The sequence below is a fragment of the Pholcus phalangioides genome, unplaced genomic scaffold (genome assembly GCF_987345545.1).
Source record: "Pholcus phalangioides strain wild (caught in Gottingen) unplaced genomic scaffold, Ppha-v1.0 ptg000022l_1, whole genome shotgun sequence".
NCBI lineage: Eukaryota > Metazoa > Arthropoda > Arachnida > Araneae > Pholcidae > Pholcus > Pholcus phalangioides.
This window is the reverse complement of record NW_028301615.1, coordinates 3,060,120-3,085,137: the sequence shown is the minus strand read 5'-3', so window position 1 is coordinate 3,085,137 and position 25,018 is coordinate 3,060,120. Positions and strand designations below refer to the sequence as shown.

Here is a 25,018-nt window from a genome sequence, read left to right as displayed (position 1 = left end):
AGGCAGAGATGGATAACTTGAAGTTCAACGGGGGGGATGGAAATACCTAGCACCCTTTAAAAAAAAAATATATATATATATATATTTATTTATTTATTTATTCATACGTTTCTTTAAATCTAGATTTGTTTCTTTCATGAATCGCGCGTTAAGTCCGCGCATTAATACGTCATATTCGTGAACGTAGACATGGTTTCTATGTCCCTCAAAGAAAGAGGGAGATATCACGTGATCCAAAAAAGCCTCATTGAAGAAAACTCGGGCAACGCCGGGTATAATAGCTAGTAATATATAGAGTGACCATATTTCCTCGAGAGAAGTACGGGAAATTAGGATTCCAAATACGGGAAAATACGGGACATCACCAATTAACGCCAAAAATGACGCCGAATCCGAACAAAGTTGCCAAATATTGTTGAAATTATGGAAAATCACAACGGCGGGAAATGAAGCATTACTGCAATTGCAGTGGATTAAAATGAATTCCACAAAAAACAAAACGTTCTCCAAGAAAAATGTGAGAGATTAATATTCTCATTTATAGTCGTAATCCTCACAATATAATTTATGAGTTGAAAAATAATTTCAATCTTTGACTTCAATAAAGATTAAAAATTTAAGTAGACTTCGTGTAAAATACGAGAAAAACCGGTACACTTTTGCCAAAAAGTCGGGACGGCCAAAAATACAGCAAATACCGGGACTGTCCCGGTAAATACGGGACGTATGGTCACTCTAGTAATATATATATATATATATATATATATAATATTCCCGTATATTCTGTGATAATGCATAAATCTTTGGATGCCCAATGAACTCCTCAACAGAAAATGTATAATCGGGGGCAAAGGAGCCTCGGAAATATTTCCGACGAGGTTCCCGCTCCCTAGATCAACATTAGATTCGGACGAATTTCAGTATTTGTACCAGTTTTTCTAGTTGGATGATCTGGCAAGAGTCTACGCAACCGCCAGGTGGCCAGACTCCATAAGTCTGGTGCCACGAAATGTGAACAAAATCACAGCTAAGGATATTGGCGCGTGAGGGTTTAGGCCGTCCCGATAAAAGTGTAGAAACTGAAACTCTTGTCTGCCTGGAGAATGTTCTCGCCAACAATGTGCATGTGCGGAGCATAACAGCAGGCTGCTCGTATTCCTCTCGGAAAGATTCTCCCGCAGTCATCGGGCGATATTTACGGAACTGGCGTCAGGGAACGAATGAGACTCATCTTTTTGATCGCCGAATCCACCAGTGCTTCATCCTCCAAACTGACATCAAGCTGCTGCCATGGCTTCTTGCTCGCGATCGGACGTCAACGGCTGCGTTGGTTTTTCGGAAGGGATGTGGTCACTTCCCCCTGAAATACTCCTGATGATTTTCGAGCAGCTTCCACCGGACACATTGGCGGAGCTCCAACGCAGCGGTATTCAAAAAATCCGTGATGCCTGCATGCTTACGAGGTATGTTATTCGAGCCCATTACGCAATATGTTCCTGACCTTGATATTTCATTTATGATGAATGAATTCTCGATGCAGCCTATCCCACTTAATGCCACTAATTTTCGTGGTTCCAACTGCAATTATCATCAAGATTACCCGTTTAAAGCGTTTCCCGCTCACAACATTTTCCATGTTGGTTTTTTTTACAAAACGTTATAAGCGGGCTCCACTGTATACGGTGTATTGCTGGTCGGTGACTGTTTTTTCAATCGCCAGACCCGATTTGGCGCTATTTGCTACTATTACGGGCAGGACTATGGGGAACATCCCCAAAAAACGTTTGAAAAGAAGGGAAAAAAGCAAACCACCTTGATGCTGAAAAAGAAATACTTTCATAAATATCTCTGAGAATGATAGGCATGTACACGTAATAAAAAAATTGAAATTTTTTTTTTTATTCAAAAACATGATAAAACTTGTAAATTGTGGTATGAAAAAGCGCATGGTATAGCAGCATCTACGCTTTAACATCAGGGAGAAGGGTGTTGCCCTGACATTGTAGTTTTGGCATAATTTAAAACCTGGCAACAAAACGATATACTGATATATTGAGGAATTAAACTGTATAGTTTTCTCTAAAAATTCTAGAAAATCTTCAATTATTCAAAGAAAGTTGTTTATAGTTTAAAGCCTGTTTACATGAGTTAAGTGATTTACTAGCTAACCAGGGCTTGACAAACCAAAAAAAAATTTAGATGCCGATAAAATTTCATAACTGCCTGAGTGGCACAGTGGTAAGAAGCTCGTCGTTCACTATGAAGGTTGCCTGGGTTGACCACCGATATAGATAGTGCCTTCATTTCCTACACAACTCCATTAGTTGGAAATTGCCATATGGCGATATATAACTGGAGTTGGTGTGCATAAAGTAGTGAAATTTCATAGGTGCCAAGCTTTTTTCTCTCCAGACTGATTAAGTCCAAAATAGTGTAGTCTTTCATTTTTCTGGGTTTTGAGACAGGGCCAGAAATCTAAAGGGGGGGGGGGAACTGTCCCTGGTGGCAAACTTTACAAGAAAGCAAAAATGTCATTATAAAATCATTGAATTATACAGTAACGTGTGTGTGTGTAGGATGATGTCGAAATCATGTTTCCTTCTCCCTTCTCAAAAATTCTTGTTATGACCCTGCGTGAGGATCTATTTCCATCCTAACAGACACTTTGACATAATTTCCAATAATTTTGTGCTTTCTTCAGACTTCAATTCAAGGCCCGTTTACATGTGTTGAGTGATTTAGTAGTAGTTAACTAAATTTTAAGTCGTCAAGTGCTCAAACAAGTGTCCACACCTTTAAGTGATTTAGTGAATTCTCATTGGATAATACAAGACCATGCCCACATGCGCATCATGCCTACTCAATCAAAACATAGATCAGACAATATTCTACTTAACCACTAAATCACTTACCAACTAAGCCTGTGTAAATAATCTTGTTGTCTTTTTAATGTGTGTGGTTCACGATTGTTGTTGTTGTTATCATTATCAGATTGAATTTATTTAGAAGACACCAACGAATAAGGCAAATACACAAAAAATAATAAAAGTCCTAATGCATTTCAACACCAATGGGTGCCGTCTTCAGAGGAACGACGACACCCATTGGTGTTGAAATGCATTAGGACTTTTATTATTTTTTGTGTATTTGCCTTATTCGTTGGTGTCTCCTAAATATTCTTGGGCAAAGTGGATCAACTCTTCTAAGATTGAATTTAGTTATTTAAATGAAACTTGTTTTAATGATAAATCTGTATCTCCACTCCCACTTGCCTTCAGTTTTTCAACTTTTAATTTGAAGCTTGTTTTCCTTTGGAGATTTTTAGAAATGTCTCCAGTGACTCCAGTGTCTCTTGGCGTTCTCTATGAATACAGAATATTTTCCCCAATTTTTTGTGATTAAGTTTCCTCTCTCATCTTCAGTTATCATATGAACCTCCTCTTTCTTGTTTGTAAGCGTTATTTTGTTTGTAGCTGATCAGGTTTTCATAGCCATTGCCAGGGCCTGATCCTCATAAGTTTGTGCAAATATGAATTTTTCTGGGCCCCCCCTTATAAATGTAATATTTCTTGAGACAGGTGTATGCAGGGGAAGGGGGAGCATGTGGATTCATACAAAAGCCAGCCAAATTTTGAGACCCGCAGCATGTGTCCCACTCGCCCATGTGAGAAACAGACCTTGCCATAAGTGGAGAGAAACTTAAAGAATTCGGAGAAGGGGTACTATGATGAATATTACTTCATTTGACTTCACCATTAATGTTGAAACCATTGTTTTTAATGAGAAAAGGGTACCATTTAATGAATACAATTCTCTCTCTGGATATAAATGGGCCATTGCAAGTTTGATTATCAACTTGACAGTTTCCTCCAACACCAGCAATTCGATATCATCAGGAGATCTTCAATGAATAATAATTTTGATTCTGTTCTGTTCATTTCAGTCATTTTCATCTCCTTGTGATGCCAAACACTGGTGTTGAAGACACGTTGAGTTGATACTGAAACTCAAGACATTCCTTCAGCCCAAGCGAATCTTATTTATTTATTTTTTTATATATATATATATATTTATTTATTTGTAAGCTGTGCTTGTATAACATTTCTTCTCATTGTAAATTATTGTTATCAGTTCACAGACAAGGGAAATAGCCCTCTTTGGTTGTAAAAAAAACTGGGATCCCCCCCCCCCCACATTAAGCAGTGACGTCAAAGCTAGGATGCCGTGGGTGTTCAAGCACCTGCTGTAATTTGAAAAATGATTCTGAGTACCCACAGAATAGATATAGAAATCTAAATTTCCTACATAATGCTCAAGACGAGCACCCATAGGTTTTAAACACTTTTTTAAGACCGCTGCCATTAACACTTCCCCCCCCCCCACCTTGTTCAATCTTTCCTCATTAGACCATATCAGTAGCAGTATTCTGCAAAAGTAAAAAGTCTTTGAAATGTTTGTTTAATCAATAACGGCTTCAAAAATGTCTTTCCTATGAAACAACATTTATCGCTTATCACTCATTATCCCTTGATGATAAAAAAGGAAGAACCTCTTTGACATTGAGAAACAAAAACAACATGCCAACCAAAATTAACATTGAAAGTGCAACTGTGTGTAGCTACCTATAATATTAACCCCCTTCGCATACAAGCTGTTGGCAATAAATATAGTGGCCTTGTTTGCTCGTTAAAAAAAAAAGAAATGGATAATTAGATAATAGATGTACACTAACTTGCTTTTTTTTGCCCTTACTTACATGTTTTTTTAATTTCCATGTACAGCATATGATGGAAGAATTAGTTCTGAGAAAGATACATTATATGTGGGGGATGCTGTGGAGAACAAGGGGAAGCTGAGGAGAATGGGGAGGATCATACACACATACAAAAATTTGTTCCATAAGGGTTACAATAAAGCTTTGTAATGAGGAAAAAATAAGTTGAAGAAACAGTCAGCTGGATTGAATTTATTCCACTGGCATTTGGACTTTATTATGTCCCTGTTCATAAAAGGTTCATTTTAAATACCAAAATGTTCACCGGAAAACAAAATTAGTTTCTGAAAACAGAACATGAACTTTACATGCCAATAGTTGCCAGTAATCATGTATAATTTATTGATGTCTATGATATCGGTACAAGTTCTTTCAAACTATTCATGATGACCTGTTTGCGTGCGTGCGTGCGAGAGAGAGAGAGAGCCAAGAGAAATACTCTGGCCTTTTCTATTTTTTATACTGTACACATATTCCGAAACTAAACTGAAGGGAAGGAAGAAACACTGTGTCCTTCCTTCCGTTATCAAACTTTGAACAAAAGCTAATCTCGCAGATATTTTGGAATTGCTGGAATACAAGGCATCAAATTAGGCGAGATACATCTTTGTTGCCATTGTGAAGATGACATGATTAAACAAGCATTGTTATGATGGTATGACAACAAATCCTGTAGTATTTTTGGGTTATTATCAGTTGATTATTGGTATTCAAAACCCAACATCTCTATGTGATGGTAATATAGAGTATATTTTGTAGATGTAATGCAAGCAATAATTCTGTATCATTCAAATGATCATTCTCCTTCTGTATCATTTCAGAATTGCTGATTTTAGATTGTGTCCGACAATTAGTGAAGAAGCAGCACTGAACTATATTTCTGTGAGACGAAACCATCTAATAGAGCTGTATGCTGATGATATGGTCTGCATGAGCCCAACACGTTTATCAAAAGCTATATTGTCTTGCAAACAGCTACGAGTGCTTTCATTGCGACATGTTGGAATCTCATTATCTAATGTCGTGAAAATCTTCGAAAAGTGCAGCAACATCGTGGACTTTTCATGGAGTACTGGAACTGATTCATGCACATGCTTCAAACCTTCAAATTCACCCAGGAAATGGACCAAGCTTACGTTAGATGTTCACAATGTGGATCAGTTTAAAAACTTCGTCAAAATCTTCTCAATGCAAATCCGAAGCCTAGTTCAGTTGGAGTTTAATTTCTACATTCTACGGATACAGTTGAATCTGCCATGGCTGTATCAAACTTTATCTATCAAAGATTTACCAGAGCTTCAAAGCTTCAAAGTGGCATGTCCGTCATTTTGTCTTAATTATGAAAATCCTCGCAGTGGTAGGCATATCTATCCATCACCCGAGGTTCAATTTACAAAACTGTGTGGAACCAATAAGAATCATTGGAAGACTTTCTGGTTGCCATTCTGTAAGCAACATTCTTTCTAAATTCATTTAGAATGAAGTCAATGTAATGATGCTGATGGGTTTTGTGAGCATGAGAGCATTTTTTGTCATGCACGGCTGTTCCTATGGAATCATTTGCTGGCTTGGATCCAGGGAATTATGTCAGGAGGGGCGATATATTGTGTATGTTCATTGGAGCATCCCATATTTCATGGGATGGACCAATTTTTCCCCCATTATTTGGTTCTTGAGAGGGACGATTGCCCATCACCCTCTCCTGAATCTGTGCCTGGTCTTGTGAATATTATGATTGCTATGTATCACGAAAATCAGTTTGATCCCCACAGGCAGCAGGGATCAGTCAAAGTTAATTTTCTGTGGTTTTCCAAAACAAGCCGGTATGGTTTCTTCCATTTGACAAAAAAAAATTTCACCACAGCAAGTAACAGACCTTAACACATTTAAATTACATTCAGAACAATAATCATGATTGGCTTGACACTGTCTTATGATTTTCTCCTATACCTGATTTTTGCTCTGTATCAATTATTTCTCTTTTCTAAACAATCACAACTTTTTTTTCACTTGGGTTACATGAGCATCATCCAAACAAAATACGAACACCAAAAGCCAACACAAAGCAAAACGTTAAGGAATTTCAGTCTGAGTTGATGGTAACTTCAGATACCAGCAGATGGCAATAACCGCTGTGCGGTCATATGGGCATTGTGCTGGACTCTCGTTCTGAGGATCCAGGTTCAAACCCTGTTGACGGCATAGTGGTGGTCGGCTGAAGTTGGTTTTCTGCAGTTTTCCAGCTTCAAGGCACAAATGCGAGCCAGTCTTACATTTGGAAAAGTCTTTCCACAGAGAGCAGGCAGACCTACAACACGATATTGACGTAACATGAAAAATCAAGCATTTCCATCTTTACTTCAGAAAATGGAAGACTGATGGCAGCATGAGCATGAAACAAGCTGAACTCTACAATACACTGAGAACATACATTCTCTCTCTCTCTCTCCGGCATGTGCTGATACGTTAGAAATCGCATAGAGGAATGTTTACAAGGTGCATGCGTGTGTGTACAGTTAAGTAAGTAAGGGTGGATACTATCGACCACTATGCTTTTTTTTTCTTATGAAATACACAGCTTGAATAAAGCATAGCATAAGTGCTGAAGGAAAAACTATGGAATGATTTGATATTCTTCAATTCAAGATTATTTTCTTGACCTTCCAAAGTTTCTTGAACTGCTTACATGTGTTCATTGAGATAAGCCACCTGCTGTACTCTTTTAATAACAGATAGGTTGTTTAAAAAGTTTTTGTACATCATATATAATATATATTATGTAATGTTGGTTTCTGTTATTATTAAATTATCGAGATAATCACTGATACTTAATTTGCATAACATAAGAATATATCTAGCAATCGAAATGCTAAATTGTAGGACTAAAATGTCCTTTAATTTGACAGTGCTCATTGCATATGATGCTCAAAAAATTCCTGTAACTTGTTCTTAGTGCAAAAGTAAAAATGATTAAGTTTGACTATGATATAGTAATTCTATTAGCATTTATAATACAATGGTTTCCCAATTGAGGTTGTACCCATTGAGCTTATATTACTGGAGGGAGCATCCAGCCGCCGCAACAACATCAAATGCAAGGAAATCATGTGACTTGGTGAAAACAAAGTTCATTTGGCCATAGAAATGTACAGTTTGGTCTCTAAATATTTCGTTTTTAAGATTAAAAAAAGGATAGAGAACTCCTCTAAAGATGAAAAAAGATTATATTATTTATTTAATTAATACTGGAATCATTTCTTTCATTAATACTGGAATCATTTCTTTCATTAATACTGGAATCATTTCTTTCATTAATACTGGAATCATTTCTTTCATTAATACTGGAATCATTTCTTTCATTAATACTGGAATCATTTCTTTCATTAATACTGGAATCATTTCTTTCATTAATACTGGAATCATTTCTTTCATTAATACTGGAATTAATTTTTTTTTGTTAATGCTGAAAATTTTCTTTCATCAATTCTTGAATTTTCCTTTATTTCTTTCATTACTTCTGGAGTAATTGCTTTAATCAGTTCTGTATTTGTTTCTTTCATTAATGCTGAAATTATTATTATTTTTTTATTATTATTATTATTTTTTTATTAATAATTCAAAACAGCACACATAAATACATGGACACAAATATACAAAATAAAATAAAGACAACAGAACAAAAGACAAAACATACACTATGCAGCTCTTGGGGACCCATTTGGTCCGTCCTAGAGCTTAATAAATATTATATATAATAAACGGCACGCTCGATTTATATTTATTTCATTTCATTCTTTTTTTTTTTTCATTAATGCTGAAATTATTTCTTTTATTAATGCTAGAATTATCCCTTTCGTTAATTTTGAAATTATCTCTCATTAATTTTTGAATTATATCTCAATAATTTTTTAACTATCTTTCATTAGTTTTGGAATTATTTCTTTCATTGATTCTGAAATTATTTCTTTCATTGATTCTGAAATTATTTCTTTCATTGATTCTGAAATTATTTCTTTCATTGATTCTGAAATTATTTCTTTCATTGATTCTGAAATTATTTCTTTCATTGATTCTGAAATTATTTCTTTCATTGATTCTGAAATTATTTCTTTCATTGATTCTGAAATTATTTCTTTCATTGATTCTGAAATTATTTCTTTCATTGATTCTGAAATTATTTCTTTCATTAATTCTAGAATTTTTCTTTCATTAATTTTGAATTATCTTTTTAATTAATTCTAGAATTTTTCTTTGATTAATTTTGGAATTATCCCTTTTTCTTAATTCTGGAATTATTTCTTTCATTAATGCTGTAATTATCGCTTTCATTTATTTTGGAACTGAAATTATCTGTTTCATTAAAACTAGAATTTTTCTTTCATTTATTCTGGAATCATCTTTCACTAATTCCGAATTATCTTTCATTAATTCCAGAATTATCACTTTCATTAATTTCGAAATTATCAATTTCGTCAATGCTGAAAGTATCTCTTTCATTAATTCTAGAATTATCTTTAATTACTCTCATGAAAGGAATGCCACATGGGACTCATGAAACGAACAATCTGCTTGTTTTTGCTTCAAAAAATGCTTGATTAAAGCTGCGGAATTTCTTCAATGTAATTTATATGGACCCACATAATTAATTTCAAAACACCCTAAACTATATGGATTGATGCAATTGGATAATGTAAGACAATACGGAGACATTAATTCTCATTTTTGTGCTTGAGAAGATATAAATAAAAAGCTGAAATTAATGTTATTGCGTGGATATCCACCTCAAAAGTGGGTCTGTCTCATTATTTTATATTTAATTTTCTGGACTTTGTATTTCGAGGCGAACCCAATATTTCAAAAATCAAAAATTCAACTCAATTTTGAAAATTATTGATGTGGTGGAAAACCCCACTAAATTTCCGCATTTCTATACTAAAATTGGCAATTTTAACATTGATCTCTATGGGGATCGTGTTTGTTTTCACTGAGTCACGTGATCTTCTGACAGAGATGTTGGGGACACCGTTCTCAGCACTGCCAAGGCAGAGACTGCTGAAGTCATACTCCCTCCAGTAATATAAGCTTGATGGTTGTATCTAAACGTGCAAAACAGTGCTTTGGGTATAAAGTCCTGCCAGCTCTGCTTTGATTGAAAATACTTTTATTTGTGAAAATACACAAGAGAAAAAGCAATATTCACGAAAGATGACAATTGAACTTGGCTTCTATAGTGAATATTTAAGTTCATTTTCGAAAATCTTCAGCCCACTTGCAGGGGTACAAATTCACTTTCATTGAGTGTTGGTATGTAACCGACCATCACAAAAATGACACATGATAAAACTTTGAAATTATGTTATAATTCCCGAAATATTCCTACAATTCAAAACACTTTTCTACCTTAGTTTTCCCTGAAAGAATCATGTCGGTTCCTTCTGAAAATCAAGGTAAACAACATCTACATTTTTTCCCTTACCCAAAGCCTTAGTCACGTGATCATAGAATCAAAGGAGGTTAGTCACACATGATTAATATAGACATATAGTTTTTTCTGTCAAATTTTGAAGGAAAAAAAATTATTAATGCATTGTGACTGCGGTTTGATGGGTTGTCATAGCTAACATGGACATAGTTATCACACAAAAACATCGCCAACTTGGCGATGACCTTGAATCATGTCTTTTGTTACCTGACTTTGGTCAGAAATCTCAAGCCACTGGTCATCTTCAGAACTGACTAGTGAAAGCCCGGAGTTCGAACATTGGCCAGGTCGCGAAATGGCTTTTGCAGTCCAATCCTTTTCTTGAACTTGGAGGTAGGACAAACACTCATTTCTATTCTTCCCAGCTACATCCTTGCAGATATGTAGATCATATACATTTGTCGAGAAAGCTTAATATTGTGGTTCATAGCTCGAAAAGGCTGTCAGTCAAATATTTATCAGTTGGGGAGTGTTGTTGTGCTCTCAGATGTCAGTGCATTTCCAATGTTAACTATGCAGTCATTATAATAATAATTATTATTATTTTATATTATTTAATATAAAATTACAGCTCTTTATAATAATCCCCATGTTATAGTGACCAGTTCTTTACAATGACATTTAAATAAAAAATATCAGAAACTACTACATTCATAAAGTTCTGAAACTTATTTTATTGCAAAAGAATCAATACAGATAAAACATGTTTATTTGGGTGTTTCCTTCGAAGTAACTACCCTGTGCAATTATGCATTTTCGCCATTGTTCACACAAAGATGTAAATGTGGATTGCAAGGTTTGTTTTGTCACATCCTCCAGTGCCTTCGTTGCTGCCTGCTGCACTTATTCGGAACTTGGGAATCATTCAATCAAGGGGCAGTTGCCCCTTAAGCAAATTGTTTATCGGAGGAAAAAGTCACATGGGGCGAGATAAGGGGGTATAAACTATTTGTGGAAGTATCAGAATATGACGTTTTGACTGGTAATCTTATACCAGAAGGAATCTGTGAGTCGCAAGCGATCGGATCTTTGAAAGGCTAGGTCATGGTTGCTCCATCACGATAATGCGGCAGCTCACAGGTCCCTCCTAGTGACAGATTACCTGTCGAAAAATCATATTCTGATACTTTCATAACCAGCTTATTCACCTGATCTTGTCCCATGTGACTTTTTCTTTTCCTCAAATAAAGAATTCGCTTTAGGGCTAATGATTCTTTGATTCCAAAAAGTGTAGCGATAAAGGCAATGGGGATTTGAAGTCATTGGTGTTTCGAAATAGTTCGTGTGTATATTGTTTACAATTTTTTGTTAATTGCAATTTTAATTGGGTTGCTATATTTTTGAAACATATGACATCCATATTTTTATGGGCATCTTTTTCTCAGCCACCTCGTTGGGCATTTTGCCTGTTGTGGCGTTGTATTTGTATTTGCACAAGGTAGCTACTTTGAGGGAAACACTAAATAAACAGGTTCTATTTGTATTTATTCTTCCATAATAAAATAAGTTTCTGAACGTTTCAAACATAGTAGTATGTTTTCTTTTCAATATAAATGAGCATGAACTGTCTTACCTATCTACTGTTATTTGAATTACACTCCATCATTATTTAGTGAAAGTATGGAACAAAGAGTAAAAAACTCCAATTTGCTGACTTTATAGAATGATTTTTTAGTATTTTACATTTAAATAAATATAAAATATAATATTATTACATTATTAATTATATAATATTGTTACAGTATTTATAAATGAAAATTTTATTTTATTTCAGTTAATTATGAGGAATATGTTTCATTCGTATCAGAATCATCAAAAGTGGGTTTTGCTAACATAGATCCGAAGCATACTCCTGTGCCATTCAGTCAATATGAAGTTCACGAAAATAACTCTTTTGAAGCTTTTGGAATAAGCTGCAAATTTTTTGATGTTGCGCAAACAGATTTTGTAATCCAGCACGGAGGATCTCATTTGAAGTCATTGGTGTTTCGAAATAGTTTAAATAGCCCTTGTACCATAAGAGTGAGTGTTTCTCTGCATTTCAGTGTAAATGTACGATGTATGATAATTATTTATATTTTTTCTAATTTCTTCCATTCTGGCCAGACTTGGTTTTAGTTTCTTATATAGTAGACCCTCAATATAACACATTAAAATGTTTCATGCTTTTTATTATAACCACTGTTAAAAATTTAACTGACATCGAAGTACCATAAACGCAACCTACTTTGGACCTAGAACCCTTCTCTGGCCCAAAAGGGTAAAATAATCAAATGTACTCTAATTACTGTGAAAAAAAAATTTCAAAACTAGTTTTTGCAGTTTTTTTGTAAAGTAGTAATACTAAGCAAGGCAACTGAATACATCAGGTAGTTCACAAATGGCTGACTAGGCAGCAACAGTGGTGGTGGTTATCTATGCTATGATTTTTTTTAATTGTTTTTTTCGTCTCTCAAACTTTCAACTGTGCGGGTTGTAATCCGACTTTGTCAAGTTAGGTAGGCGTCTAATTAGAAACACAATTCAATGCTTTTAACTGTAGTATGCATTTTGTTTAATATTTCTTTTTTTTTTTCAGGAAACATTAATTGAAAATTTAACCTCTGGTAAAAACATCAAAAATATGCCCTACTTTGTCCCAACATTTTGATGGGCCAAAGTATGTCATAGTTTTGCAATCCTTGGTAGTTTGTTTGTGAGTACACTTAAAAGCATAATTATTCATTGAATAATTATGTCCATTTTTTAAATGTCTATCCTATTTCAAGTCTTTGTTTCCAGATTGGAAAGATAGCATTTAAATACAAACATTAGCCTGGAAGTCGAAGTTATGCAGACTACAGCAATGACTACCTTTAAAACTGTTTAGATGCAATTAGATAAGGAAAGCTGCAGATAACTAAAATACCCTGAAGCACCATTATAAACACACTTAAAAATCCATTTTCTAGCCAAACATGTCATCCCAGGTTTTTAGTGCAGAGAAAGAATTAGTATTTGCTAGCATTGTCACATTGACAAAATGTATGATTATGGGTTCCCAATAGTTAAGCCTCCAAAGCCTTTTGAAAGAGATTTTTTTGGTCAATTTGTAAGACAAAATTGTTAAGTAAACATTTATATAAAAAGGAGAAAATAGTTCTATTTTTATTATTAATGATCAATACAAGTTGAAATATAAGTTTCCTTTCAAAAATTGAAGTTTTATTCAATAGTAATAATAGTGATAGCTTTTCATTTAATGCTTTAAAACAGTGGTGTGGAAACCGTGGGTTGTGACCAATGACACACTGTCCCGGGGAGTCACAAGAGATTCTCCAAAATAACAACTTCCAAATAAAATATTCATTTTTATTTAAAAATTTAAAAATATGTCAAAACTAAAGAATGTCTTTATTCAGCTGAGCTAATTATCATGTATCATACAATGTAATTGTATCAAATTCTATACTTGTACAATAATCAATATATCGGCTTCATCATCCCAGAATCACAATGTGCAATGTCCTTGCAAAAAAAAGAATGTGGGAAATGATGGATGAGAATGTTCACTCTACCCATGTTACTGTATGGAAGTTATTTTCTTAAAATGTTTTGTAACATGTGTTTCAATAGGGATACACATTTGTGTTTCAGGCACAACTTAGATAGAAAAACAAGGTATCCAAAACGGCTGATTAAAAAAGGGAAAATTTGTACATTCGTGCTTCTGTCATGTGGCGGACGATATCAAAGTTAGTACTTTTACAGGGTGACTTAGAGAGTATCACCCGATTTCAAAATTGTATATTTCTTAAAAATTAAAAACACAGAATAGAATGATGTTATATGTGAATGTATGAGGGAAAATGTGTCTACATTTCATGAAGAATTTTTTAATGGTCGATTTCAAGTAGAGAATCATTTTGAAATCAAATTATTCTTTCTTAATCACCCTGTATACGAAAATCAAGGACCATGACCTCGCTACACTTCCATCTTGCATAAGGAAAGTACATTTAAAAAAAAGTAAATATTTATATAATATTAAAACAAATTTAATATCTTCGGAAGTCAATATCGCCAAATTAGAATCGAAACAAGCATTCCAAAAAGTGTTTTCAGAACAGCACATTTGCTAGCGAAAAATCTGAATGTCCCGAAAAACCGGAACATATGGTCAGCCAAAGTAGGGGTCAGTGATTGATTTTTTTCTGTCAAAAGAAGGTCGTACTCCAAAAAAGTTTGCCCACCACTGCTTTAAGATACGAAAAAGTGAAGTAGTTCAAAGTTACCCACATACAAGGGTAGCATTGGCACAAAATGTTTTATTTTTCTAATTAGCTTAAGTTAAAAAAATCTGTTTTTTATTTGCATGTACATAATATAAAATAGCCTATCATTATAAAAAATGAACTTAGAAGTAGTAGTAATATTGAGTTTATATCAGAAAGTGAATTCGAAAATTTTTAAAAATGGGCCATAGTAGCCTGTATTACGTAGGTAAAATTAAAATTTTCTTTGATAGCACACTTATGATATATCACTATTTTCTTTGTTTCATGGCATATAAGAAGGGACAATGGTGCCTCAATTCAATGTTAGAATTTTTGTGAAACCATAGGCAAAGATAAACGTGAGGGGCTGGGGGGAGAACACAATGATGATGATGATGATGCCAATTCATATACAGTCGAATCCCATTTTAATGAATACCGTTATATCGAAAATCTCGTTTTAGAAAACACTTTTCTAATCCCCAGATAAGTTTTCATAGGAACAATGTAAAAACCTAGAATTCCTTTATAACGAAATTTCATTATAATGAAGTGATTTCTCTGGTCTCTTGGAGTTTGTTATAACAGGATTCGACTATATATGCCAGGGCTGGAAAAATCTCAAAAAAAACTTTTTAGGCTCCAAAAAATGTTTGTACTAAGCAAATGGTCCAAAATGATGCTTCTTGTGAATTTTCAGTGCATAATGACCCTTTCATGTTGGCAGATATGTTGGTATAAACATAGGCTTACTCAGAATTTTCTCATCATGGGGGGGGTGGGGGTTCAGATTTATTTTACTTCTGCAGGGTTTTTTATGTTTTTCCTGCAAAATAACAAAACCCCCCTTTGCATACGCCAATGGGTAAAAATTCCAAATATTTTATGCTGCTCTCAGCCCGCAATTTAGTAACTACACAAGGAAAATTTTAGGTTCCAAACCAGTTTTATAGTTGCCATGACCACCTGGGATTTGTCCAGCCCTGATATACACATTTACATTAGCTCAGTGAGCTTTGTCATTGATGTTGGGGGGGGAGCATTGCCCCTCCATGGCTCCCCATATCTCCGCCTATGTTCTGGACTGTTGTGCATATGATTTTTGGATAGACATGTGAATAACATCATTCTACAATTTGGCATTAGTTCTTCAATGGATCAGTGTCAAATTATGAGGCGTTATATTGAGACCTATTTATTTTTGTTTCATCGTCAGCCTTCAAAAGATGAGATAGATGTGCATATTATATTACTAATGATTATTTTTTGGGTTGCCATCCCTCAATAAATACATTCTAATATATATAGCTAAGTTTTTAAAAAGATGTATCATATGTATAAACCTTACCTTAATAGGATATGAGTCTGTTTGCATCAATGTTAACCAGCTGCAAGAATATCACTCATTTTGATGGAAGAGGAATTCATCAGGAATGTAACAAAGCAAATATGCTTTGTGATGCTCTGTGCCATTTGAAATGTAAGTATATGGCAAAAAATCAGAGACTTTTAAATGATACTTGGTTAATTCCCATCATCAGTTCAATGGTGATAATATATATATAAAAGTGTGATGCTTATCATGTGTGAGAATCTCGTTGGCCAATTAACTTTTTTTAACATTTTAAAAAACAAAATTTTCTTTTAGGTCTCAAGAAACTCTGCTTCTCTGATTGTTCAATCTGGAAACCAGTTCAGCCTGCAGCCTACAAGGCTTTTAAAAAGCAGAGAACTGCTAATGGTGCTCGTGAAATAGATGTTAGTGATTGTATTATATCATTTTCGGCTTTTCATGTTTGTTTTTTTTCACCTATGTTTGAATGTAATTGCAGAATTTTGACAATATCAATATTGATATAGCAAGTATTATTATGACTAAATTATGATACTATATTTTAACACTTCGTTAAATTGAATCTTGGAGGGGGGGAGGGAACAGTCAGACAGTTATCCAAAATTTTAATTATCAAATTCATCAATATAGGATGACTATGCTTTCAAAAGAAATCAAAAACTCTCAATAATTATGAAAAATGTATTGAATGTTATCCTTTACTATACTAATTTTCTCTTTATTGCAACTAATGTTTGTATGAAACTTAAGCGATCACCAAAACTGTTTCATTTGCAGATTTGTAATTTTCTTTTGGATGCTCTTAAACTTTGAAAAAAAAAAATTGAGTTTCAACAGTCTTATTTTTTAACATGCCTCGTAGCTTCTGCAAATATTGGAAGAAGAAACTCTCTTGCTTTCTAGTTAGATTAGTTTTCGTCTCTTGAGAAGATTCAATGTGATTATTTTCTACTTTTTTCACCCATGTCCACATCCATAAGTTAACCACAATTCTTTTTTTTTAGAGTTGAAACAAGCATATGAACCTCGTTTGGACATGGAAAAAATGTTACTAGGCTTTATTCATATTCCAAAATAAATGAACAATAATGCTAGAGAGACATGAATCTTCAACACACTTTTCCAGACAATAAACTGTCATTTCAGCTTTTAAACATTCTATCTATGGAGAAAATTTACCACAGACACACTCACAGAAACGTACTTCCTGAGCAGTAGCATTTGCATCTGCCATTGGTAAATGATAATGAAGTTATCCAAGATCTGGTAAAGCACCAGTTGCAGCGGGAAGACAAAAGCCAGTGTTTGAAACTGGTGACAAAATCATTGCTTCTTATGACAAAGCAGAAAAGTTCAGATTTTTTTTTGTAATTTTTTTAATTTTTAAATATGTAGGCTACATGTTATATTCTGAAGAATATCAGTAAACAAAGGAATGAAGTAAATGATGACCACAAAAGTCAGCTAGGAATTCTGAGAAAAGAGGCATTTTGCAAATGGCATATCTAAATCAAACTTTGAACTATCCAAAACAATGGGAAAAACAGTGAAATTAAACATATTTTCAACATTAAATTGAATAGGAAACTCAAGGGGCATTCCTAATATTTGAATTATCCAAAAAGTTCAATTACCCAAGTTTGCGTGAATATCTTTATGCTATGTTATCAATCATTTGGGTTTCATCTCTTGTCCATGGAATTCCTAAGAGTTATAGCTGGAAATTAATTCATTATAAATCTGAATTCTTTAGTCTAAATGAAACCTCTAGTAAAAATTTCTTCTGTATCAAAACCTTACTTTGTGGGGAATCATATGCATAGATGTGCTATAAAAAATCTTTACCTAAATGTGACAAATCTCTCAAATTCCCTTTTGATATTTAAAATACAGTGCATGCTGGTTATTGTGATCACATCGGGACTCTGGGTTTCTTCTAACGATAATCGATTGGTAACTATATTCAAAACAAATCTGGAAGCAAATTCTATGACCAAAAGTCCTGTTTAGTTGAACATGGCGAAAACGGGACATTTTCATCTCCCACATAATTGGTTGCAAAATGTTCAATCATGAAGTTTTTATTTTGAATATTGTTTTAAAATAGGTTATTTTTGCTTTAAGTTGAAATCGCCTGCATTTTTTATTATTACTCAGCCATTGTGATGTTGGGTTGTTAGCTGTTGCTTCCCCCCCCCCCCCCATTTTAGGTTAAAATATTAAAGAAAAGTACAAACACAGTTGTGACCAATATACCCGAGACATTAGGATGACTATAGTTTTCAACAAACATTAAAGAGTTTAGGAATTAAATGGGAACCAAAATTAATTATAACTATAGAGCCAGCATAACACCATCAAAGCACAAATAATATCTTGTCCTTATCCATAATCTGGTCCATCGAGCTGGATCTCCCGCCAACAAGCTAACTCACCTTTTCATCTTAACTCTAGGTCGAAAGGTCGAAACTCCTCTCTGCCCCTACCTCCAAAAAAACCTTCTCTAAAATTCTCTCTTGGGGAGACTTGAAATGTTGCTCTTTATCTCGCTGACCAATCAAGAAAGAGCTGCTTCCAAGAAGGAAGCCTGACAGTAGTCAAGGATTTTACGTGGTCTTCACCATGACACACCTGGAACAGCCCACAGCCAACATATCTGAGGTGCAAAAGTTGTCAAAATTTAAATTGAGGGAAAACGAGTTAAGAAAGGTTATTTAGAACAGAGAAGAGACCCCACATGGGAGAAAATTGAAAGGATGGATGTCTGGGAAAATGCTCCTATTCTAGGAAGATACATAGTTAGGGAAGAACAAGCGGTTTGAACTGATAGAGGAATATGGAAGAATGCAAGTAAATTGGAAAGGTTGACAAAAAAGGAATGTTGTTTAGAAGAAGGAAGAAAGAATCGGGGCATGGTTATTGTATGAAAAGGGAAAGAAGATTGTTGCGACATTAATTGAAGGAGTTCAATTTCATACCAACAATGAGGAGTCAGAATAATATCATTTAATATGTATTACAAATTACAATAATTTTTTTAATGTACAGCATTTTCCACAGATTTCTTGATCTGAAGAGCTTTTTGTTTTTCACCTTAAATTTACCTCCACTTGGAGGAAAGCCGCATGGATCATAGTGACTACTATGTGTGTGACCTGATAAGGACATTCTGAATTGAGTACATAAGTGTTTGTGAACAAGAAAGGGGCCCACCTTCTGACCTCCTACATAGTCTTTGAGGTTGATAATGATAACTTATGGGGGGGGGGGGGGGAAATATGTCTGGTTCAACCTTAGCTTGAAAATGCACAAAATAAATCACAATCGAAAAAAAAATTGATAACATAAATGATGGTGAAACATAAACCCAAATCCTGATAACTATAAGCAAATTTTTTCCCATATTATGATACTGGTCCGTTCCATACTTTGCAAAAGTGTTAACAATACCTTAATGATAATATTATCCTTGGTTCCGATAAACGGCATCTACTGTGGTTTGAAATCAGTGAATTATCTCACTTTTATGTCACTTTCACTTAAGCTGTATTTATGATTAAAATAAATGAGCTCTGTAATTTGCTGAGCTGTAACTGCATGATATTTTTCATACTCTAATAGGTGCCATGTTCATTTGACAAAATGATCAGCAGCTGTCCGCTGGTTGAAGAGTTCATATTGAGCGGCTGGTATTAATTTTTATGTTTCTGGAATTCGGAAAGGATTTCTTTCTATATGATGTATTCAGTAACATTTCGTGGCAAATGCTTTAAAAAAAATTCTTATTGCCTATACAATTACAATCGAAATTCAGTAATCAGTAGGACAATATTTTAGTAGCATTATATTGTATTTTCCTGCTTGTAATTTGTGGATTATATGCTAAAAAAACAGTGCAGATTGTATACCTCTCTGTGTCTTTTCTTTCCACTATTTTTTTTTTTCTGAGAGATTGGCAATCATTGGCGTATGCAAAGGGGGGCTTTGGGGGTTAACCCCCCCCCCCCAATCCTCTGCTGTTGACAATAGAAATAAATATTTGAAAAATTAATTAGTAAAAAACACAACCCCTTTCACTTTTCAAGATTTTATTATTGATAAATGAAAATTTTACATATAGATTACTCAAAGTAGCAAAATTTGCACCTGCAACTTCTATGCTGGAAATTATGGTACTTGCGTTGAGAGAGAGAAAGGTATGCCTATTTTGTGAGATAAATATGATCAAACCAAGGAATTTTATAAAAAAAATACAAAAACTGATCAGAAGTTAAAATTTCAAAATTGCATAAAAAAGAATCTACAAAAAAGATTAGAGATGCTGAAGATCTTTTTATTTTCCAGTATGTACACAACCTTTAGCCTACTAAAACTTGACACAACCCACTCAAATTCATAGGTGTCCCCATCCATTTGTGATTTGGTCAGCTCATTTTTTGTCTGATACATGCAGGTGGAAAAGATAAGCTCCTAGAATGTTTAGACTGTTTAGTTTGATGCTAAGAGTCTTGCATTGAAAGAATGCATGTTCTGAAAACATGTTCTCTCCTTTTTTCAATGCATTTTCTATTAGCTGAATCTTTCATTTTGCATGAAATAGTTCAAAGTTCAGAATGAAAAGTGTAGGTACACGTGAAAAAATATTTTGAGGTGAAAATGAGTTAATCTGGCTCTAGTGGTAGTAATTCTGATGATCAGCGCGAAAATTCAGCTCATGACGCAGCTATTTTATGTTAGCGCATGCTTTCCAATCACCAAAAATGTTCATTAGCCGAATCTGTATTCGTTAGCAGAGGCTGAAAAAAAATCACGAAACGTAAATTCGATTGTTAATCAAAAAATTTGTAAACCAAGGTATTACTGTATGTATATATATACATGCACACATGTGTCACTAACCCCTGAAGTCCGGAGGAGATTTAAATGAATCCCATCTCATAGGTCAGAGGAGATTTAAATGGAATCACCGGTTTTTTCTCAGATGCTTAGCAAAAAAATTATAACTTTTAAACTAATCATTGAATTAATCTGAAATTTTTATGTTTGTAACAAGGTTTGTCTATAATATTATATAGTATCACATGTTTCATTTAAAAATTTATATGATATTTTCTTCTGTAAAATTGTTGTTTTTCTTCACTTCTACAGCTGCTAAAAATTGGATTTATTACACAGCCTCCCGGCAGTAACAAACAACTACTGACTCAATTATGCAGGGCATTTTAGCTCAAAATTGCTGAAACATGCTCTTTACAATTATTATTATTTAGGGCGTTTTTGCAACATGCTCTTTACAATAATATCTCAAATTCTCACGTGTCAAGCAGCCACAATAAAATATGATAAGTAAAAATAATATAATAGTTATATGATTGTACAAAGCCACATAATTCCTCTTTCGAATGATACCAAACATGCAAAGATTGTGAAATAATGTAATGGATAAATTAAGATACGCTGTTGTGTGGTCGCTGCTGTAAGTACTGTATGTATGTATGACATTGAGATATGATGTTTTCTTTGTTTGTACTGGATATGCCAGAACGGTGCTGAGAGGTTAACTATGAAAAAAATTATCAGCTCAAAAAAAAGAGCATTTAAGGGTTAACTTAGACGTTGCAAAAGCTGTTATGGATGGCAGCTGAAGTCACTTCATTTACTTGTCATTCATAGTTTATGAAAAAATAAAGAGAACTTTTTTCACACACAAAAACCACCAAAATCATTTTTCTTGCTAAATCATGACTTTCGGAGAAATCAATAATGTTTCATTTTGATTTGGAATAAAATTTTTGTGTGTTAAGATTAAGGTAAGGAAAACGATCATTAGCTTTCGTTGTGAAATTTAAAATTAAAATTCTCTTGATTCATTGTAATATTTATTTTACGATTGATTTTTTTTAATATTATGCCTTCATAGTGAAATTGTTATTTTATGAATTTCTCTATTTCAGCCAACTTCAGGGATTCGCGAATTGTCCACAGAATTTTTCTGATCAATCGCTGAATAATCTCTATCATTGGAAAGGTTTGAGAAATCTACGCCTGGAAGCTGTTAAAAACATCAGATTGTGTTCATTTTTAGTCAATGTTGGAAAGTATTGCAAAAGTATGGAAAGCCTGCAGCTCATCAGTGTTGGTTGTCCAATTGTGTTCCATTTCATGCCAAGCATTTGTGCTTTCATCAAAAGCTCTCAATCGTTGAAGTTCATGAAGTTAGTAAAAACTTAGTTATGCTTGAAAAATCTTAAAATCTTTTTTTTCTTTTTTTTAGGAAATGAATGGTAAAGAAAAGATTGGATGTGTGTGTGTGTCATTTAATTGAAAGTACTAATAATATTAAGAAATGCATTACAAACGACAGTAACGAAAGTCTTGACTTGTGAATTTTTATTTCATTTGTTATATTTTTCTACCTTGGCTAACGAATGTGGATTTGGCTAATGAACCTTTTTCGTTAATATGGTTGCATGCTCTAACATAAAGCAGTTGAGCCATGAGCTGAATTTTCGTGCAATCAAAATGAATCTGAGTAACTGTTATTCAAGCCAGAGTAATTTATTTACTTTGAATTGCTTCCCAAATACTCCTTTCTTTTAGAAAGATTCTGTCATATCTTGTAATAAGAATAAGAACAGAAAATGCATTTAAAAGAAAAAAAGCTTCAGAGAGACTTGAATGGTTTCAGTGTTTTCAAGACTTAATACCAAATTGAATATCACATAGCACACCACCTCACACACTTTTTCCTTCACTATTGCTCACACACTTGACTGCATAGAATACTTAGTGTAATTAAAATAAAAAGATGTTTAGTTTTTCATCTTCCTTTAAATTCTCTTTCATCCAATTATGAAGTTTTTTTATCTCAGCCTTTGGTCAGTATTTGTCTTTTTTTTCAAGTGCCACTTAGTGTTTTATGAAAATTACTTTGAAATTTTTTGGGCAGTTCCTAGAACAAATTAAACTATTTCCCATAGAAACCTGTGAGAAATAGTGTTTCTGCTATAATGAATGTGATTCCAGAACAAATTATCTTTGTTAGCCAAGGTAACACTGTATATAAGTACAGTGTAAATACAGTCAAACCTCAGTTAAAACAAACTTGCTTAATACAAATTAAACAGTTTTCACACATTGGGCATAATCAAATTGTTATTTAGTCAGTTAACACAAAATTCAGTTAGTGCAAAACATTTTCTGTGTTTCTTCAACTTCAAGTTTGACTGGACAAGGTTTTACTTAGTGTAGAGAGCATAGTTTTCCAACCTTTCTTGTCCCATTGCCCCCTTCAGAAATTTTTCTCCTGGGCGCCTCCCTCCCAACGCAATCCAACCCATAGAATCCTATGCTATACCCGTAGCTTCTACCGCCCCCTGGAACATTCCATTGGCCACCTTGGGAATCACTGGTATGGAGTATTAAATTTTTCCTTCATCACATTAAAAATGTCTTTTTATGTCTTATATAGTGCGAATTTCAAAAGCAGTTTTCTTTTTCAATTTCTTTCCCCTTATGTTTTTTACTTTCAGAATTGTCCATAAATCTTTCAATTTCAATAGCAAATTTTTTTGGGATGCTCTCCCTGAAGCCAGTGCTTTGGAGACTTTATGTTTCACAACAAAATTTGGCATGAATATAAGCTCCAGCATCATTGTCAACAGCATTGAAAAAGTAAGTATGAAACACTCATTGTGTGTGTGCGTGCGCGGAGAAATATATATATATTATTACACCATTATTGTTAAAGCTAAATGTTCTGATGTCAGATACCCAATCAATGATAATTTGTATTTAGATCACTGATTGAATCTTAGTTGCTTGTTTATTACTTTTCAGATGGAACACCTGCAATCGTTTCATTTGCGCTGCAGTCCTGAACCAGCCCAAGCCCTCAGGAGCAAATTGAAGTAATTTTTATCTTCAGTCTATGAATACAATATGAATACAAGTTTTATGGAAATTATGATCTTTCAGATATTTATTTTATTACTCATTTCAGTATAAAATATATTGTCACAAACCTTTGAATCTAACATTTTGACTTGATAAACAATATATTTCTCTTAATACGAGTGATATGTGTACCAAAGATTTCTGGATGAGCAATTGTCTGCCGAACATCACATGATTACAACTAAAAAAAAGCGGATTTGGTTTGCTTTCTCTCATGGCAGGCAAGGCCATCCTAATGAGTCAAGGGGCCAAGTTCAAGCATTTCTCAGGGCTTTTCTTTTACTACTTTGATGAAAGACCAAATCGAAATATATATTGCATGCATTTGTGTATTATGAGTTAATGAAGCCTTCCAATAGTTTAAGAGACCTTGTTTGATTTAGGACCATTTGTTAAGACGGGAAGTGACATTCATAACACAAGCCCATGAAAGACTGCCCTACTCTTTTATTGAGTGTTAATGCAAGCGGGAATTACAAAGTGAAATCTCTTGCTCTTCTTAACCATTCCAGAAATACTTAAACCTTCAATATGAAATAAGTAAAAATACAATTATTTAAAATGAATTAACTGCAGTTTTCGTTTGGAAAGGATCTTGGCTGGCATGAGGGAAACGGTAGTGGAATGAATCATTTGAGGAGTGTCTATTGTTTCGAATAGGGAAGATTGATTGATTCTATATATGAGTGCTTCTGGTTACATCCATAGAATGAATTAGGCTTGTAAATGATTCATTTATGGAATTTTGAGTCATTTATTCAAATTAAAATTTTTCATTTACCAATATATGTTGTTTTGCATTTATCTATTCCATAGTAATTCAGGATCAAAAGCCAGCAAACAGAAAGTGGTACCTGATCTAATTCTTGAAACATCCACGAATCGGGATACTGATTACATAGATGAGCCTGCCTGCCTAAGATCGAGGTGCTGTCGGGATATGGTTGGATGAAATATGAACTATTGAAAATTTTATAAAAATTTCTAGTGATCTTTGATATGAATTGAGGGATTTGTATACAAATATTTTTCCTTTTCTGTATCATTTACGAATGCGATTTATTTAACCCGGATGTATTTTTTTATGAATTTAAATCATTTTTTATGAATTAAATTCTTTATACTTCAAAATATTGTGTCTGTGTGTTTTTCTTAAATCATTTTGGCAATTTACTATTCAGTTTCATTTTAAGTGT

General features: G+C 33.8%; 1 protein-coding gene across 1 annotated transcript; it reads left to right on the top strand.

The window, feature by feature from the left end:
• The first annotated feature begins 1,060 nt into the window (after window positions 1-1,060).
• On the top strand, window positions 1,061-24,952 carry LOC149069349 (uncharacterized). The gene is made up of 10 exons (XM_089249624.1): window positions 1,061-1,463; window positions 5,596-6,221; window positions 12,031-12,278; window positions 15,869-15,992; window positions 16,161-16,270; window positions 19,488-19,555; window positions 21,821-22,081; window positions 23,399-23,540; window positions 23,706-23,776; window positions 24,639-24,952. The coding sequence occupies exons 1-10, from the start codon at window positions 1,291-1,293 to the stop codon at window positions 24,772-24,774; spliced, it is 1,959 nt and encodes a 652-aa protein (XP_089105750.1). The 5' UTR covers window positions 1,061-1,290; the 3' UTR covers window positions 24,775-24,952.
• The last annotated feature ends 66 nt before the right edge of the window (window positions 24,953-25,018 follow it).

Coding starts and splice junctions, on each gene's coding strand:
- LOC149069349 (XM_089249624.1), top strand. CDS start 1,291: ATGGCTTCTTGCTCGCGATCGGACGTCAACGGCTGCGTTGGTTTTTCG. Junction 22,082..23,398: donor CAATCGTTGAAGTTCATGAA/GTTAGTAAAAAC, acceptor TTTTACTTTCAG/AATTGTCCATAAATCTTTCA. Junction 23,777..24,638: donor GCCCTCAGGAGCAAATTGAA/GTAATTTTTATC, acceptor TCTATTCCATAG/TAATTCAGGATCAAAAGCCA.